General features: G+C 42.8%; 1 protein-coding gene across 2 annotated transcripts in view; it reads left to right on the forward strand.

Annotated features, from left to right (window-relative positions):
- The window catches only part of BRF1 (BRF1 general transcription factor IIIB subunit), a 1,136,639-nt gene that overhangs the window by 445,686 nt on the left and 673,724 nt on the right, over positions 1 to 17,229 (forward strand). For both annotated transcript variants that reach the window (XM_085626219.1, XM_085626218.1), the window contains exon 4: positions 16,084 to 16,115. In XM_085626219.1, the coding sequence (XP_085482345.1) occupies positions 16,084 to 16,115 (32 nt within the window). The remainder of the gene's footprint in view (positions 1 to 16,083; positions 16,116 to 17,229) is intronic.

A 17,229-nucleotide genomic window follows, 5' to 3' on the forward strand; every position in this document is an offset into this window, starting at 1 on the left:
TGAGGCGATTTGCCTCAATTAGACCCTTATCGTTAGTATAAAAAAAAATTCACTTAGTATTATTTAAACAAACCTGCTTTAAAATGCACAGTAAAGCACGTAAAAAAAAAAGGGGGTGGGGTTCGAGACAGGACACCTTGTTTATGGTTTTCCTGGTAGATGTTGGCCTGTTTACTGGTTGTGGGACCTGGGCCTTGGCCTTCAAGGCCAGCACCTTTTCTGTGCTTAATTCACTGGCTCCCAACTTTGCGTCTTCCCGGATGTTATGAATTTAGTGCTTCCAAGGGCAGTTTTCTTTTGTGTAAATGTAGTGACTTGTCATGTGAAGGAAAGCTGGCCAAATTTGTATAAAGTCTGCGAATTTTAGGGTTTTCATCCGTGGCCCATGCTCCTACTTGCTTGAGTCAATCATCTGTTGCGCGTTGGCGCAGCCGCACAGTATCTTTTGCTTCCAGGGACCTTTAGTCTATTATAGTTTATGGCTTAGGAACACATTTCTGGGGGAGCAGTGAGTGGTGCTGAATAAAGGTTTATCCTATATTAAAGCATCTTGAAATGCATGCTTCTGACTCTTCTCTAGTACCTTTGCCAAATAATTTCAGGGATTTTTACTTATTAAAATTATTTTATTTTCACCCTTTTATTAAGCGAGGCTTGCATTATATGCGTTGAGTAGAAGTGTGAAAGTGTGAAGATTCTCTCATGCATATTATAGGAAGTGCCTGTGCAAGAAATATTTAGCAGTTAATCCATGGATGAACAGATAGTCGTCAACAACTGACCCTGTGTTACCACAGCTTTCTGTCAAAGGTCAACCGCCCTGGGCACGAAACTGAATGTCACTACGTTCAGTGTTTAGGAATTAATCTTTCGTTTGTATTTTAGGTTCTGGAAAGCAACATGTTCTAATTGACATTTGGCTTTAAGTCCATGCCAAGCAGATTTCTTTGAAGGAATTTGGGGCAGAGTAGTGGGTGTTTTAAATACAGCTGAAGGAGTGCTCTTACTTTGAGAAACCTATAGCACTTTTAACGTCTTCCTTTCAGCATATGCAGGATCGGTTTCCAGTAGCAGTTTAAACTGTCCCTGCCATACAGGGAAGCGCCACACACGGGCTGTGCAGAATGTTATTTGACCTTGTTGAATTTGACACGTTCTCGCAGAAACAAATTTGCACAATATTGATCCATATGGGTTCAAACCTCTTACTTGGGAGAGAAATTCTGGAGGTCGCTGTCACTGGACTTCTGAAAACGTTGGTAAAGAATGGTTTCTGTTAGCGTCGCTTAAGAAAGGAGTGTTGAGATCCTGTGTTTTTTGTAAGCGGTATGTGCTTTTTTGCCGTCTATCCAAATGAGCTTTCATTTCTTCATTGTGTTCAGCTGCAGGTAGTAAGGAGTTTGTTTTTTTCATCCTTAATTTTTCTAACATGATTTATCGCCAGTACATGTTTTCTTTATCTCTGCATTTTTATGAAGTGCGTCACAACCAGAAAGGTGCCGTGCTGTACGCGCAACAAGTCTACTTTCCATTTAAGATGCAGATTAACTATTGAGCGTAGTGTTACACTCAACGCAACAAGGTCAAATAATCACGGATAACAGTGTCTTTTAGGATGGATGAACGAAAGAAGAGGTGACTAGTGGGAGAAGACTTCAGTAGTTTAAAGCCATATTCAAGCCATACCAGGAGGAAACCGATTCGATGCCTTAGGAGAGATGGGGGGCGAGCACAGAAGGTTTCATGGGTAGATGGATACAGGAACCTCCTGAGGCGGAAGCCGGGAGTAGCGAGAGCTTGTGTTAGATTTTAATTGTTATACTCTGATTTTAAAGAAATCACCTACCCTCTGAGCACTCAACCCTTCAGGTACAGTCATCCCCGCACAGCGGATTTAGCGCTGCCGCGGGCGAGTGTTTTCCTTCTTGCCGCCATTCCGGAGACACAAGACACGCCCACGTGTGTTGGCCACGCCCCCTTCCTACACCCTCCTCACTCCCATAAAGCATGTGCACCTACCGGAAGCGCAGCGGCCGAGCGCAGCGGGCGCGACGTTTGCGCGCCAAAGGCGCGCTTAAGGCAAGCTAGTCTGCGCCGAGACCGGGCCCTGGGCCACCCCCCTTGGCCAAGTCTCACCACATACTTCTGCAACCCCTATTTCGATCAATTACACTTCCTCTCAACTCCGAGATCTCAATCCTCCGGCTAACCTTCCACATTTCTACCACACCTGCTACACACGGACCCCTTGGTAGGCCCCTATAAATGCCCCACGTGCCTTACTCATACCCCCGCTGCGAATACCCCTTCACAGGTCTTAGCAGCACTCATTAATGTACGCTCCCTTCCTAAACATAAAACTGAAATCTTAGAATTTATTGTGTCACATAACCTCGATCTCCTGTTTATCACTGAGACTTGGGGTGACGAATCCTCCGGCCCGGATTTCAAGGCAGCTATCCCCGAAGACTACTGTGTGCATAGACTAGACAGATTAAAAAGAAAAGGTGGCGGACTAGCCATCATTTATAGGAACCACTTGAAAGTCAAATCTACCGATCTTTAATACAATGAATGTGAAGCCTTTTCCTTTTCCATTAGCCTCTCAGGCAATCAGTCATTTGTAGGTATGCTAATTTACCGCCCGCCTGGGTCCAGATCCAAATTCCTCAATAACCTTAACAACTTAATCGAGGTTACGGCTGGAGCTCCACAATATACCATACTAGGAGATTTCAATTTCCATCTTGAATCCCCATGCGACACTGATACCATTGCGCTAATTAACGATCGATCAGCAGCCGGACTCCAGCAAACTGTCGCCCAGCCCACTCACGAAGCAGGCCATACCCTAGATGGTGTATTCACCAATAACCCTCACATTATGATTTCAGATGTAATTCCTCTTATCTGGACTGACCACTCAGCAGTCTGCTTCTCCATAAAAATCAAATCTCCACCATCTCTAACCGGAATACCTTCTCCTACCTCTTTTAGAGACTGGAAAAACATCAGTACTTCTCATATTGCTTCTATGTTGACCAAGAGCATCATTACCACCGAACTTAATCCATCATTAGCCTCCAGTAATTACCTCAACAGCTTAGACATGGCTTGTTCCAAACTAGCACTTTTGAAAACTTCACAACGAAATAGAAAGTCTCCTTCTGCCCCATGGTTCACGGAATCTCTCCGTCTTCAGAGACAACACCGTAGAAATTTAGAAAGACACTGGCGCCGTTACTATAATCCTACCGACAAAATCGTATACAAAAGCGCCCTCTCCAACTATAAAGACCTCATCATGTCCGAAAAAACTAAGTATTACACCTCCCAAATTGAACAGGCAAAAAATTCCGCAAAAAAATTGTTTCAAGTGGTTAACCATCTCTCAAACCCCTTGGCCCCCCTTCCGAACTATCCCAAACGCTCTGCAACTCCCTTGCAAATTTCTTTAAGGACAAAGTCACCTCTATCTTCTCATACTTCATTCAAAAATCTCCGTCTATTACTATAAACAATCAATCATCTTCCACTAACGCTCCATCCTTCTCTGTGTTCAAAGCAGTCACTGAGGAACAAATCCACCGTTTAATCTGCAGCACCAAATCGGGCTCCCCCCCCAAGATCCTTGCCCTCCGGCTATTCTCAATCTCATTCCAGACGCCATTTCCCCTGCTTTGACGAACATTTGCAACTCTATGTTCACTACCGGCTCTTACCCCACAATCTGGAAAAAGGCTATCATTAAGCCACTCCTGAAAAAACACACCCTTGACTCCTCCCTTCCATCCAGTTACAGACCCATCGCATGTCTCCCCTACCCAGCAAAAGTATTCGAAAAAGCTATGAATATTCAACTCTCGAAATTCATAGATGAAAACAATCTACTGGATGAAACCCAATTTGGGTTTAGGCAGGGACACGGGACCGAAACTGCTTTAATAAAAGCGGCAGACGAAATAAGAATGACATTGGATAAAGGAGGAGCGGCAGTACTAGTACTGCTGGATCTTTCCGCAGCCTTCGACACGGTCGATCATGCCATCCTGATCGATCGTGTCTCAGCAATAGGCATCCAGAAGAAGGCCAAAGAACTCCTTGCCTCCTTCTTAGCCAACCGATCACAGGCAGTAAAGATGGGCCCTTTCACCTCCCCTACTTTCTCTCTTCTTTGCGGAGTACCACAGGGCTCCTCGCTAAGTCCGACCTTGTTCAACATATATGTTTCGGACTTAGCGAGGGTGATCAAGTCCTACGGCATTGCCCTCACAACCTATGCCGATGATACCCAACTGGTCCTATCCGTACACAATGACGGAGCGACAATCGCGGCAAACTTTCAAAAAGGAATGCTTGCAATCAGTTCCTGGATGTCATCAAATTGTCTTAAATTAAACTCTGATAAGACGGAGGTGATGACATTCGGTAAACTGGAACCTACCTGGTTCCCTCGTTGGTGGCCAACTGAGATGGGACCTCCACCAGAACCTGTCACCAAGGTTCATAACCTTGGAGTTATCTTCGACAGCAAATTGACCTTTCACCACCATGTCAACTCCGTAGTCTCCACTTCCTTCTTCACTCTGAAGAAAATCAAAAAACTTCTCCCTTACCTTCCCATTTCAGCTGGCAAAACCCTTATTAACACTCTGGTTTTCGCCAAAACAGACTACTGCAAAGCCCTCCTGCTTAATGCCCAGGAGAAAGTCCTTAACAGGCTCCAGCTAGTACAGAATGCCTCAGCCAGAATCCTATTGGGCATACCTAAGTTTACCTCCAGTTCCCCGTATATCCAACAGCTTCACTGGCTCCCCGTCAGGAGCCGTACAAAATTCAAAGCATTGTGTATTGCCCATAAAGCTGTCAACAACTTGGGCCCACAGTTCCTCAAAGATGCCCTCTGTCCGCTGGAAAATCCGAGAACTCTTCGCTCTTCCTCAGCCTATCTTCTCAAAATTCAACGAACAAAGAGGGTCAACTGGGGTGATAGATGCTTTAGCATTTCCACAGCTAGACTCTGGAACGCACTCCCCCTTTCCATTAAAATGGCCCCAACGCTCATTAGCTTCAGGAAGAAATTAAAAACCTGGCTTATCCCACATTAAAATCTGCCTTAGCTATCGTTCTGTTTCATTGAGCGCCGAGACACCCACGGGTAGTTGTGCGCTATAAAAATTGCCATAAACATAAGGAGGTGAGAGTCGGAGAAGGGGATAAGAGACAGTCCCCGATGTAGGATGGGGTCGACAGTCATTCATTAGCCTGGTCATTTAAAATCTAGCTTTAGCAGATGAGTTTTCAGCTTTTTTCAGAACATTAAGGTCTCTATCTCAAATTAACTGGGAGTGAGTCCCATGGGTGCTGCATTGCAAAAGGCCTGGTTTGCCCTTTTTTCTCTCACCGGGCTTAGGTTACAATCAAATTGATTTTATGTATTATCCTTAAGCTCACCCTGCCATTTTACAATCTGTGCAACTCCTCTCTTCCAACACCTGTATGACCGCATTGGCAGTGAATGAAATAAGCGCCTCTATTGTCACATCAAACTCACCCAGGATCTCCACATCAAATGCACATTGGGGTAACACATTACCAACTCCACTGTTATTAACAGGATCAAAAGTACCTGATAGTCATTCAGTTGGTAAACGAGATGCACCACACAAAACCAAACTCTTCCCTTAACATGCTACTCTATAAACTCAAACTATGCTAACCATGCACTCTATACTGAGCAGGCTCCTACTAGAATATATGCAGTGCTTAATTTGAGGCAGTGGGGGCCACAAGCACTCCTTTTCGAGGACCAGCACTTATTTTTCCCTCATATGAGATTTTGTCAGAGCAAGAAAGGGAAAAACACTAATGGGGAAAAAGGAGGAAGAGAAAGACAGAAAAGTCATCACCAAGAGAGAAAACAGGAACCCGCAAGAGTGGAATAAAGGGGCTGGGAAGGTCTGGCAGTGGATTAATGAGGCCTTGGGTGGATTCCGGACTATGCATTCTTGGCATTTCTCCCACTGACATTTCGTAGCACCAACCAAGGTCTTCTGAGCACTGGCACTCATTATTTGACTAATTAAGCACTGAATATCTGTGATCTCGTTGTGGCGTTCTCTGGGATATGAAGCTCTATACAATGATCCTGTCTACTGACATGACTCCCCACATCTATATTGTTACACTCAAAGCAGTCCACTGCTGCAAGCATGGGATAAGGCACATACCCACACCATCATTTTCCGTACATCCTGCTGATATGCTTTTATGGCTGCATAAGTAAGCATGCTTGCCAAGGGAAACTGAAATTACAAGACTGACTTGGACTTCTGAAATCACCTATTGAGTATGCCGTTAAAATATAGATCCCCCTTACCAGTAGTGATGTAACTGGCACCTGGTGGTGTACACTTCAGTGCAGAACTAAGTTTTCCCATCTGTCAACAACTAAGGGCCTGATTTAGATCTTAGCGAACGGGTTACTCTGTCACAACGGTGAAGGATATCCTGTCCGCTAAAATATAAGTCCCATTGGATATAGTGTTTTTTTTTTTTACATTGGCGGATGGGATATCATTCACTGTTGTGATGGAGTAACCTGCCCCCCAAGATCTAAATCAGGCTCTTAAGTTTATCTGGGACCCACTATCCTCACTCACTCAAAGGCAGCCCTGAACATCTCTTCATATTATTTGAAACCTGCAAAAGCCACTTTAAAAAACTTTTGTTTTGAGAAACATTTACACTTGGTATTTGCACCCTGCTGAAGCTACAAAATATGTCAATCTAATTTCTTATATCTGGCATTTCCAAACACCATCAGTTTAAAGCTTCTTTACAGCCAGTGTGTTTTTTTATGAGCCGTATGGTTAAACAAGATCTGGGACATATCTTGCCTCCTCACCCCTCATCACACACTGCTTCACACACAAGATATCCTTCGCTGGAGTTGGAAACCAGAGCCTCACCACTTCAGCCAGTCTACCCCAGTCTCTTTCTCCCATGGATATGATCAGGCTAGTCTTTCCTTACTCTTGCTTGAGAGGTTCCAGGCATTCAGGATTTGTTTTCCTTATTCTTTGTTATTCTTTACACCAGTCTACCAGCTTCCTCTTTCTATCTGATCAGTTCATGCTGTGTTCAAGGCCACTAAAATTATGCACTTGGGCAGCCGTGGCGTTTTTTGCATAACTATGGTTTTGCCACATTTGCAACTTAATCCATCATCTGCTGCATAATCTGAAAAGTTTAGTAAAGAAAATTGCTTCTAGCTAAAACAGTTCAAAAGCTGCTAAAACTCAGTGACGTGTTGTTGCACAGAGGTTGACTGGTCACCTTTTGTTGCATATTGCTATATTTGGGTGTTAAACTTGTACTAATAATGTGGTGCAACCAATTCCCAGACACTGTTAACAAGTGTTAAAATAATGAAGTAGTGCTAAAACAAAATGTACCACTTTGTCACCTGATTTCTCTTTTCTCTAAGCATTATTTACTCAACCCTGATGCATAATTTGGCCCTCCTCTGCCACACGATTCCAGTAGCCTTGGATATGTTGTACAGGTTTTATAGAATATTCTTCATTCATGGGCCGGGTTCCATTATGGGTCATAATGAGTTCTAGGAAACAATTTCGGATTGCCCCACAGGTGCTGTTCCCATGGTGAACTCTAACAGGCAGTTGCTACACCATATAGGGGCGACTTCTTTCCTCTGTATCTCTATGGCATGCAGGGGAAAATCACTATACCCTTGTCTTCCTTGTTTTTATGTCGAGTATTCAAGACCTCTTTAGTTTACTTCTTTGTGGGCTTACAGCCCATCCACTGCTTTCCATTTGTTTGTTTCTTTGTTATTTTAAAATTCTTTCTTCCAAGTGGTCATTCCTTCCTGTTTGTCCCTCCTTTTCGTCAGTTGTGGACTCCCAGAGAGCAGGTCCCTAGTACTTGTACCCTTCCACTTGTCCCATTAGAGCATCTGTAGGGACTACTTTTCCCTTTCTCTAAGAGCATTTGACAAGAGCACTTGATGTTTTCAGTGCTCCGAGGTCCATTTCTGTCAACGGGGCTGTAAATCATGTTCTTATCTCGTTACATCTGCTGTGCATTCAAAGACAGAGTTCCAATGTTAGAGGCTGTTTTCCAAGGGGGCCTTTTTGTGCTCCCTGCCACTGCTTTCAAGCACCTGATCTGCCCCTGCAATCCTGTTAAGTGTTATGTGCACTGCCTGCTGGGACATGCAGTTCCTGATGTGTTTTCAGGTCTACTCCTGTGTGTGTGTGAATATGTATGTGTGTGTATGTGTATATATATATTCCAAAAGAAAAACACCCACCACTTCAGTGCTGCGTAATCAGGCCCACCAGACGTGCTTCAATAAAAGGTGCTTTTATTCCAGGCAAGGTAAAGTATTTAAGCATAATGCGTTTCAGTTCCAACGAACCTTAATCATGTGCATATATGTATGTATATATCTCGAGTTACATTGGATCAATTTTCTGTGCCCGTAGTCACCTCTGCGGCGCAGCTCCAAGATTTGTTTTGTGACATTAACCTAAAGCTTTGAAAAGAATATCGAACCCATTGCTTGAAGGGGCGTCACCCCGAAACTTTGTATGTGACGTATGTCGGAATCGTTAGGTTAGAAACTTTACCAAGGCAAAGCGTTTCCACACCTGTGGATGCATGCTTTCCCTCGGGCTATGCTCTAGTTGTTTGAAAGGGCAGGTCCTGATAGTATGTACAACACATTAGAACGCGCGTCTGCTTATGCCTTTCTTTTTTTGGGAAGGTTGCTATGCCTCAGACTCTTGTCTCCCATGTACAGAAGGTAAATAGTAAATTGCTGCACTTTCCCCTCCCACAATTTCATTTGCACCAGTGCAGACAGAGAATTTGATGATGCGGAAAGGGTGTAGTTTACTTTCCACATATTCTCATTCTGGTATTCACATGCTGGGTTAGCACATTCCCTCCTGTGGCTTCTGGGACTTCACCCAGGGTTGGAATACTCCAAAACAGCCTGCTCTTACGGCAGAGTGTCTATGGTGCTAGTTCATCGACCGAGTTTTGCAATTTTGATGATGTGCGACAGATAGTCGGAAATCTTTTTTCCACAGCCTTCCGGGCTTTGTTTCTCCTTCAAAATATTTTTACATCTATGAGGACAATTTGTACAGAAAGAGGTTGTTGGATCTTGAGAGCATTTTGGTGCGGCCACCCTCGATCACGCCAGCTGTTATATCTTTGTTACATCAGAAAACCCCCAAAGTTCGCAGATTTCTATATCATGCAGTGCACAATGATTGTGTCTCGTGAAAAGGATGGAGCACCGCTCTCATCCGTTCTGTATGGCAGGAAATCAACAAGGAACTGCTAAATCCAACTATTTTAAGATGTTGGGGTAGCGCAGCTGAAGTACTGGGTTATTTAGGACCCCAGCGGTGCCAGGGGTAGCACCCTATGACTTCGAGTTCTTCCTGTCTTGGACCACAGAAACAGAGTCTTGTGGTGGCGTCAAAGATCGTTTTATTATTGACTGCAGCGAGTAACAGCAATCCTAGAAGTACACACGGGTATATTCTCAGGAGACTGCTCAAACTTACAAAACCAGTCTTCTCCTTATATACAAAATATCATGCTTCAGGCACACATTCCTCGTTTTACGATATGGTCATTCATATGTATTCATTCCAAACGAAAAGGCAGAGTCATGATGACCATCCCACATTTCAGTTCAGCCAGCCCACAATTATTTACCCAGCGAGGCTCAGATCCCTCATCAGATATCAGCAGACCCCAGTAAACACGGGCACCTCCTCCTCGTAAAACAGGCGATAAAGCAGGAAGCAGAGTCAGGTGTGAAAGAGATTAGTCGGGGGCTTGTGTGGGATGAAAGGCTTTATGGTGTGTCAAACCCTGATGCTAATCACAGGTGGCCGTAGGAAGGGGAGCTCGTGAGACCGGACTGACCTCGGGCAGTGGAGCCAGTTCGCACAGGTCACAGAGAAGTCAATAGAAGGTACATGTGTTCTGAAGGCCTGTGCATGTCCTTAATGTGCAGCCTATGTGAGGGCAACCATAAGATGGCTACCGCTCTAAAATGGAACCCACGAAGTCAATGTGTAATATCGTATACAAAGTGAATTTATTGATGAAACGTGATGCAAAACACTTGTACATACCGCATTGGCCATTCGCGGTTCGCTGATACCGGAATAGGCAGGGTAGGGCCATGCCTCCTACGTGGTCCCAAAATTTAAAGTACCACACAGCGCTACCTGAATATGTGCTGTACTTGCTTGTAAAGGCTACAGGAATGATTTGATGGAGGACTTTGGTGCATTACCAGATACTGAAAGTGGTCAAACATGGTGGGATAAAGCAGAAGCCTTTACCCCCTTACACTTCATAGCACAAGGTATTCCGTAAACATGATTTCTTAATCTGTTCAGGACAACCTGGATTTTTCTGGGGTGAAGGACTTCACAGAACTCGAACCATTTTCATTCTTCCTGTGTATAATCTTGGCAAATCGGTCCCTAGAAGAGCTGTCATCTAAAACACAGGACTTTCAGAGAACTCTCAAGAGTTTGTTGTTCTACGAATGCGAGCCATTCTCTGATTTGCTTCAGAAGGAATACTAGAGAGCCTATTTTTCTAGGGATCCCAGTTTATTCCGATCTGGGAAGGCCAAGCAAACATCCCTGACTGCTGTAACATTAGATGCGGGCAAGACGCTGGATTTTTAGGTTCGAGATTAGCCGATAACCTTTTGCTGTAATCCCACTCAGTTTACAAAGATAGTCGCTTGATTTTCAGTTGTCCTAGCTTCATACATGCCCCGGACAAGTGCCATAGGCACCTTGTCCATTAGATAGTGGGACCCTGAAGCCTTTCAATGTCAAAAATAAAAAAATAACCCAGTGTTCAATTTGCCAAAGTTATGCTCAACAAAATGTTAATCTAAATAAACCATGTTGATTTCTAGAGTTGACTCACCCCCCCCCCCTTTCCCCTTTAGATATCCACGAGATATCCACGCATGTTGTCGCCCAGAAGCATCTCAAGATTGTTCAGATGGGGAGGAGAAATGCAACATACTATCTAAGATGCCTGTTGCATGTTTTTGGTTACTTAAGCTACAACCTTAATTTATGTTTTGTGGGCAGTTATTGAGGCACTTGCCAATTATTGGTCCATGTAAATTGGTGTCAATAAAATAGTATTTTGACACTATCTAACCTGACACTAGGTTCCAGGAACCCGACTCTCCAAACTCGTGTCATAAAAGCCAATTGGGGAAATCACCTGAAGTTGTGATTGAAGGGTTATGTCATGTTTCTGCTTGTAATTAACTTCCTTACATTGCTCAAAACAGAGTTCCCTTTTGGTTGCTGCCAGGGGTCTTAATGTTGACGGATTGCATTTTTACCATTACCGAATAATTCATATGCATTTGTTTTGTTTTTTTAAGCAAAAGCTAGTCGATTTTGAAATTCTTTGATACAACCTAAGGGCTACAGCGGTCGACCTTGAAGCTGGGGAACCGGGTTCGAATCTCGTCAGGGACACTCAACATCTTGTGATTCTGGGAAAATTACTTAATCTCCCCGTGCCTAACAAAATGAATGTGTCTGTCTGTAATGCAACTGGTGCTCCTGTAAAGCGCTCTGATACCCTTGAGTCGAATTCACACTATATAAAATGCAAAAAAAAAAACTCATTAAAGCCATATTCATTAGTAAGACACTGTTATTGCTAATATGAGCATAGAACACTAGTTATGATTTAATGCTCCATTACAGTGTTCACCAAATGAAGCTGAATTTAAAAATGCATGCTCCAAAATAAGCTGAATTTAAAAATGCATTTTCCTAATCATTCGTTTGGACTTAATAAGGCCATGGTATTTTTCTACATAGTTACATAATTTATACTATTTTTTCTGCATTTTCCAGTTAACTCTCTTAAGTGGAGTCTGTGAGGCATTTTAGTTCTTGACTGTTTATAAATCATACCAAAGACCACCACTGTATTGCCGTTCAGTTTTTTGTGGGGTTGTCTGGGGCAGAAAGGTGTGGGCTATGAAGAAGAGGACCCTGTCGAGGTGGGATAGTCCTCTGCATTATGATTTGTTACAAACTGGCCATAAAGAAGCTGCCGAAAGGTTTGAGAGCCTATTACACCAGGGCAAAGGCTGCAACCACTGTTTGGGTGTTAGCTGCATCCACAAAGCACCACTGCCTTCATAGCCAGGCCTGGCAGGAAGGGCATTTCACCCAGTCAGTCCTGCAGGACTTTTTGGTCTGAGCCCACTGCACAGACCCTCCATGAGGGGGAAGCACTGCTTTGGTATCTATTATGAAGTGAGGAAGTTACAGTTACAAGTATCCATCAGAAGAGAAAGTTACTTACCTTCGGTAATGCTCTTTCTGCTGCATGCTCTAAGTGCAGATTCTTCACCATCCTCCCATTTCCTTCTTTGGAGAGTGAACTATTTTTAACATTTTCCAAAGGTCCCAAATTAGGAATCGGCATACTGGTACCAACAATTGTTCAGGATTCGCGTCTGAGGGTACAATAAGGGAAAAATAAACTGACATAGCGTGCATGGGTGGCTCTTATTTGAAGTTCTGCTTAATCTCTTCCAGGGTGGTACAGAGCCAAGGCGGAGAAGCACACCTAGCTGCGTGCAAGAGCATTGTAGGAGAAAAGTTTTTGGATCCAGTATGGCAGTGGCAGGTCCTCCGCTATGGCGATGGAGCATCGTCCACCCCTCCTAGCCTCAAAATTTGAAAAATAAAACGATTATAAAACTTGTTAATCATAGTTTTATTTTTCTAATTCTGAATAAATCTTGGGGGTGGAGTCATTGCGGGGCAAGTCAAGAGGGGGAGTGGTGGGCACTGCCTTCTGTGCCCATGTGGGCTTGGCCAGCCATCTCAGGGTGGCCAAACTGACATGCGCACTGAGCTGTCTCATGCATGAGAGTGGCCGAGGAAGAAGCAGAAGAGAAGAGTTTCGACGTGCACGTTTTTTTTACTTTAGTGTTTTCTTCGTCCCTCAGACCATTCTCCATCCCAAAGCACCCACAACACTCCACCGGCACACCAGCCGCAACTGAAGTCTGGGGAGGATTATAAGGTGAGGAATCTGCGGTTTGATAGATAATCCACTAGAAAGCACATTACCGAAGGGAAGTAGCTTGATCTTTAACATCTCAATGGAAGAGGAGACTGCTATTCGGCACCTTCAAGATAACATTGCAATCACAATAAAACGCCCAGCCTTTGTTACTGTTGTAATGTTTGCACTATGACAAAGAAAAGCACTGCGATCACCCTCCGCAGTGGCAGACCTTTGCTGCAACGTTTGTTGACTAACTGCAGTACACAGTCTGGGGTATGTCTCAATACTTGTCCCTGCGACCTACAGTATATTGTCCTCACGACACGGAAAATAAAACTGAGAATTCAAGAACATATCCGCACTATACGAATTATGAAACTTCAAACCAAAATTGCCACACATTTTGCACAACATGAACATTCCCAGCTGATTTTAATTGGACTACTCCAGAGCATATAACTATTCCGAGTGTGGTTCAGCTTTTGTCAAAAACGGAGGCCAGTGAAATTGTATTTCCCTCATTCGACCCTTCAACCCGTGACCCTGAATTCTTATTACCAAGGATACTGACTTTTCAGATATTTTTTTCCAATTTTAACCTGCATCCCAGGTAGTCTACTGTTATCTTTATTTATTTAAACAATCTCCTGTGCTTTCCAAAATTGGACTTCGTTTTACTTTAACTCAAGTTTTTATTTTTCTTGGTGGCATTATACATTTTTACTTCTTCTAAAAGTAGTAGTAATTTATTTTACGGCATTTTCAAGATGATATTGTAACCTTATATTTCATTTTGTGTTTTCATGTCCATTTAGTTTGTCCTATCGACACGCAATGTTTCTCTGCAAATATGGCAGGTGCATTTTGAGACACCAGATGCTCCTGGAGTCTCTATCCAGAGTATGGAACCGACTTACTAAGATTTAATAGCAGTCCGGATGGACCCATTCTGCCATGCCCTGTGGTGAAGCCTTTGCGGTACTTCCTTCCGCCTCTCTGACCGGGTGTTATGGCCCGAAGTGAACAACATGAGGGAATTCATTTATGCTGTTCTTTCAAATGCCACCGCAGTGTAAGCAAACTTTGTGTATTCCACCTATAAAATGTATGATTGCTATTCCCCTGCAATTTACTTTGAATATTAAAGTGGGGCCTGCATTTGAATCTTTTTAATCGTTTCTTTATAAGCTCCATGTTTCAGATTCTGACCTGCTATGAATAGTTAGGCGAGGGTCATGGTACTGTTCTTCAATTTATCTTAGTCCTTTTGGCCCTTATATTGATTATCAAGATTAAATTTCTTTGAAAATGCAGAAATAGGACATTTCTCACTTTGTTTTATTACAAGTGCATGTACTGGGAGACATTCTTTAACCTGTCCTTGTCTTCTCATTAAAGTGCTGTATCCTACTAGCAAGGAAACATGTCATCCTGCCTTAACTATTTGGCCTAAAACATGTCCTTGCGCATTTTTTATATGTACAATGAGTGAACCCATTAAAAGTCTATACATTCATTAGACACGCTTTTAATGACCTTATTCCTACATACCATACGGTGGCATATGTACACACCCGTATCGACCCCTGTGTTTTTGCGGAACTAGTTTAAGGCGAGATGTTGGTAGGAGCACTTCAGATTGAAGTAAAACTGCTCACTCCCATATTTACTAGGGAGTTTGACGCCACTGGTGAGAAGGCCAGGATACAGTGGATACTACACCTCTGGTCCCACCTGGTCGCCCCTGTGAGGTGTCTGATGCACATTTTTTTTTTTACACTATTCGAGGTACAAGAGTGCGGCCCATTTCTGTCACATTCTGCACTGTCTAGTACATACTAGAGCATTCCAAACTTATTCTAAATGCATTGCAAACATGTGTAGTAATAATTTACTCCTGTATATACATGTTTTGTGTGATTATTTTTTTTACTCTTTAATTGAGAAACTACTACATTTTGGCAACTCGCTCAGTAGGGTGTCCTGAGAACCGTTCAGTTGTGGTGGAGGATTCCCAGTAAGAGTTTTCCCTCTTCGCTCCTGTTTGGTATACAGGCAACATAAATGGATCTCGGAAGTCTACATGAGATTGCAGCTTGCACTTGCCATAAGTGTTTCAGCACATTTTCTTTGTTTACTGGCTGTGTCTCATCTCTGTTCCTTCATTGCTTTATATGTGGCAAGAAAAAAGAAAGTGCAGGAAACTCGAGAAAATCTAAGAGCTAATCAACTGGAAAATTAGCAACTGTGAGAAGGGAAGTGGCCAACTTCCAGATTTTTAAAAAATTTTTTTTACTGCTGGTTGGCGATTGGAACGAGTAAACTTGAAGGCTATTTTCTGCACAGCAATGTTGACAAAATGAAATTTCCTTTTTATCCAGAAATGTGTGGCAGTGCCCATCTTCTGTTTGCATGGCTATGATGTAAAGCTACACTTTGAATGACAAGATCATTAGCGGAAAACAACCAATGTGTCTCCTGGTGACCAGGAACCGTTTATTGTGGAAATGTATTTTTTTTTATAATAAAGTATTTAAAAACGACTTTTATATGGCCTGGGATGTGGGTGTTCTTTGGTGGAAGGCAGTACTCCTTTCATTGAATTTTTATTTCAAAATGTTTTCTTCTACACGAATCCCTGTTGATCAATGGTAAACTAATGGTAAACACAAAATAGAAATACTTATATTTTAGCCACATGCTCCTCTACATTGTGTTTCTTAGAGAAATTGTCGTTCTTTCCTGTTCTGAATTGATATGAACATTTTCTTCTTGAGTTATAATCTATGTTCACTAATATCTTAGTGGGTTTTTGTCCAAGATCAAAAGTGGTGCATTTTGTTAATCCTCTGCTAAAACGTCTGTTTCATCTTCTTTTTGCTGTTATTTGCATAAACAACCTAATTGCTCCTACTGTGCATGTGAAAGATCCTTGACTTACTCTCGTAGATATGTTACTTGACCTCAGTGACCTTCTTCAGGTAGGCTCTTTTTTCATTTACTTTTTGAATTTGAAATGTATTTAGAACCTGTTAATGCAAACCCTTTTCAGTGTTTATGCTTTTGTAAGATGCAAGTTCCCCAGTTAAAAAAATCTGCATAGAATAAGCTGAACCAAACTATCCACCGCAACATGAGCACCTATGCCATATTGTAGCAGCACAGCTTGCTAATTTTTGTCTCTAAAATTCAGACTTAACATTTATCATTTCCTGTTCCACCTGTATTTTTTCTGTGCAGTAGTTGCATTTCTCATGTAGTTGTGCCCATTGGCATAGTAAGAGTACAGTGGGCCATCATGCAAGCCGTAAAATTGCCCATCGTCGCCCGTGGTTAGGTAGTTGGACAGTCATATGTGGCACAGTGGGAACCCAGTGCCCTGCGCCACTAAACCTGGATGAGCTCCACTTTCCATAGGTGGTGTGGGTGCCAGAATGAAATTGTACAGCCTTCATTGAATTATTTTCTCTATTTGAATCCCATGAAATGCATTGTGTTTCTGTACGGGTGGAGCTTGTTTAAAATGCATGCTTTCGGATGAGTTCTTTGCCAGCAGCTCACCATCCCATAAGTCTCTAGAAACAATCCTAGGGGCTCTAGCATTGTTTTCTAAAGTGGTCATATTCACATAGAGTCTAGAGCCACTGTCTGAGTCCAGTAGTTTACAAAAAGACTCGAGCTTTTATTTTGTGAATTTCTAAGATGCAGTAACTCATAGAAGCCTCATATTGGGTTTGCCCTGGCTTCATGCACCGGTTCAGCCTGGGGAAGTGAAGCATATGGGTCTTGGCTCCGCTATCGCACATATAACTTGTAGGAAAAAAAAAGCTAGATTACATTCATATGTTTTAAATTATTATTTTTTTATTTCAAGTTCTACCATTACGTGTCTTAGGGGCACATGCATCAATGTAGGCTTTTGCGATTCCTTAATTGCGATTATTAAGGAATCGCAATTAAGGAATTGCAAAAGCCTATGCATGTAGGAATCGCTATAAAACTAGCGATTCCCAAACATTCCTTAATTGCGACTCGCAATTTGCGACTCGCAATTAAGGAATGCCTTCCCATTCATTCCTATGGGCCTAAAGGCCC

The sequence above is a fragment of the Triturus cristatus genome, chromosome 9 (genome assembly GCF_964204655.1).
Source record: "Triturus cristatus chromosome 9, aTriCri1.1, whole genome shotgun sequence".
NCBI lineage: Eukaryota > Metazoa > Chordata > Amphibia > Caudata > Salamandridae > Triturus > Triturus cristatus.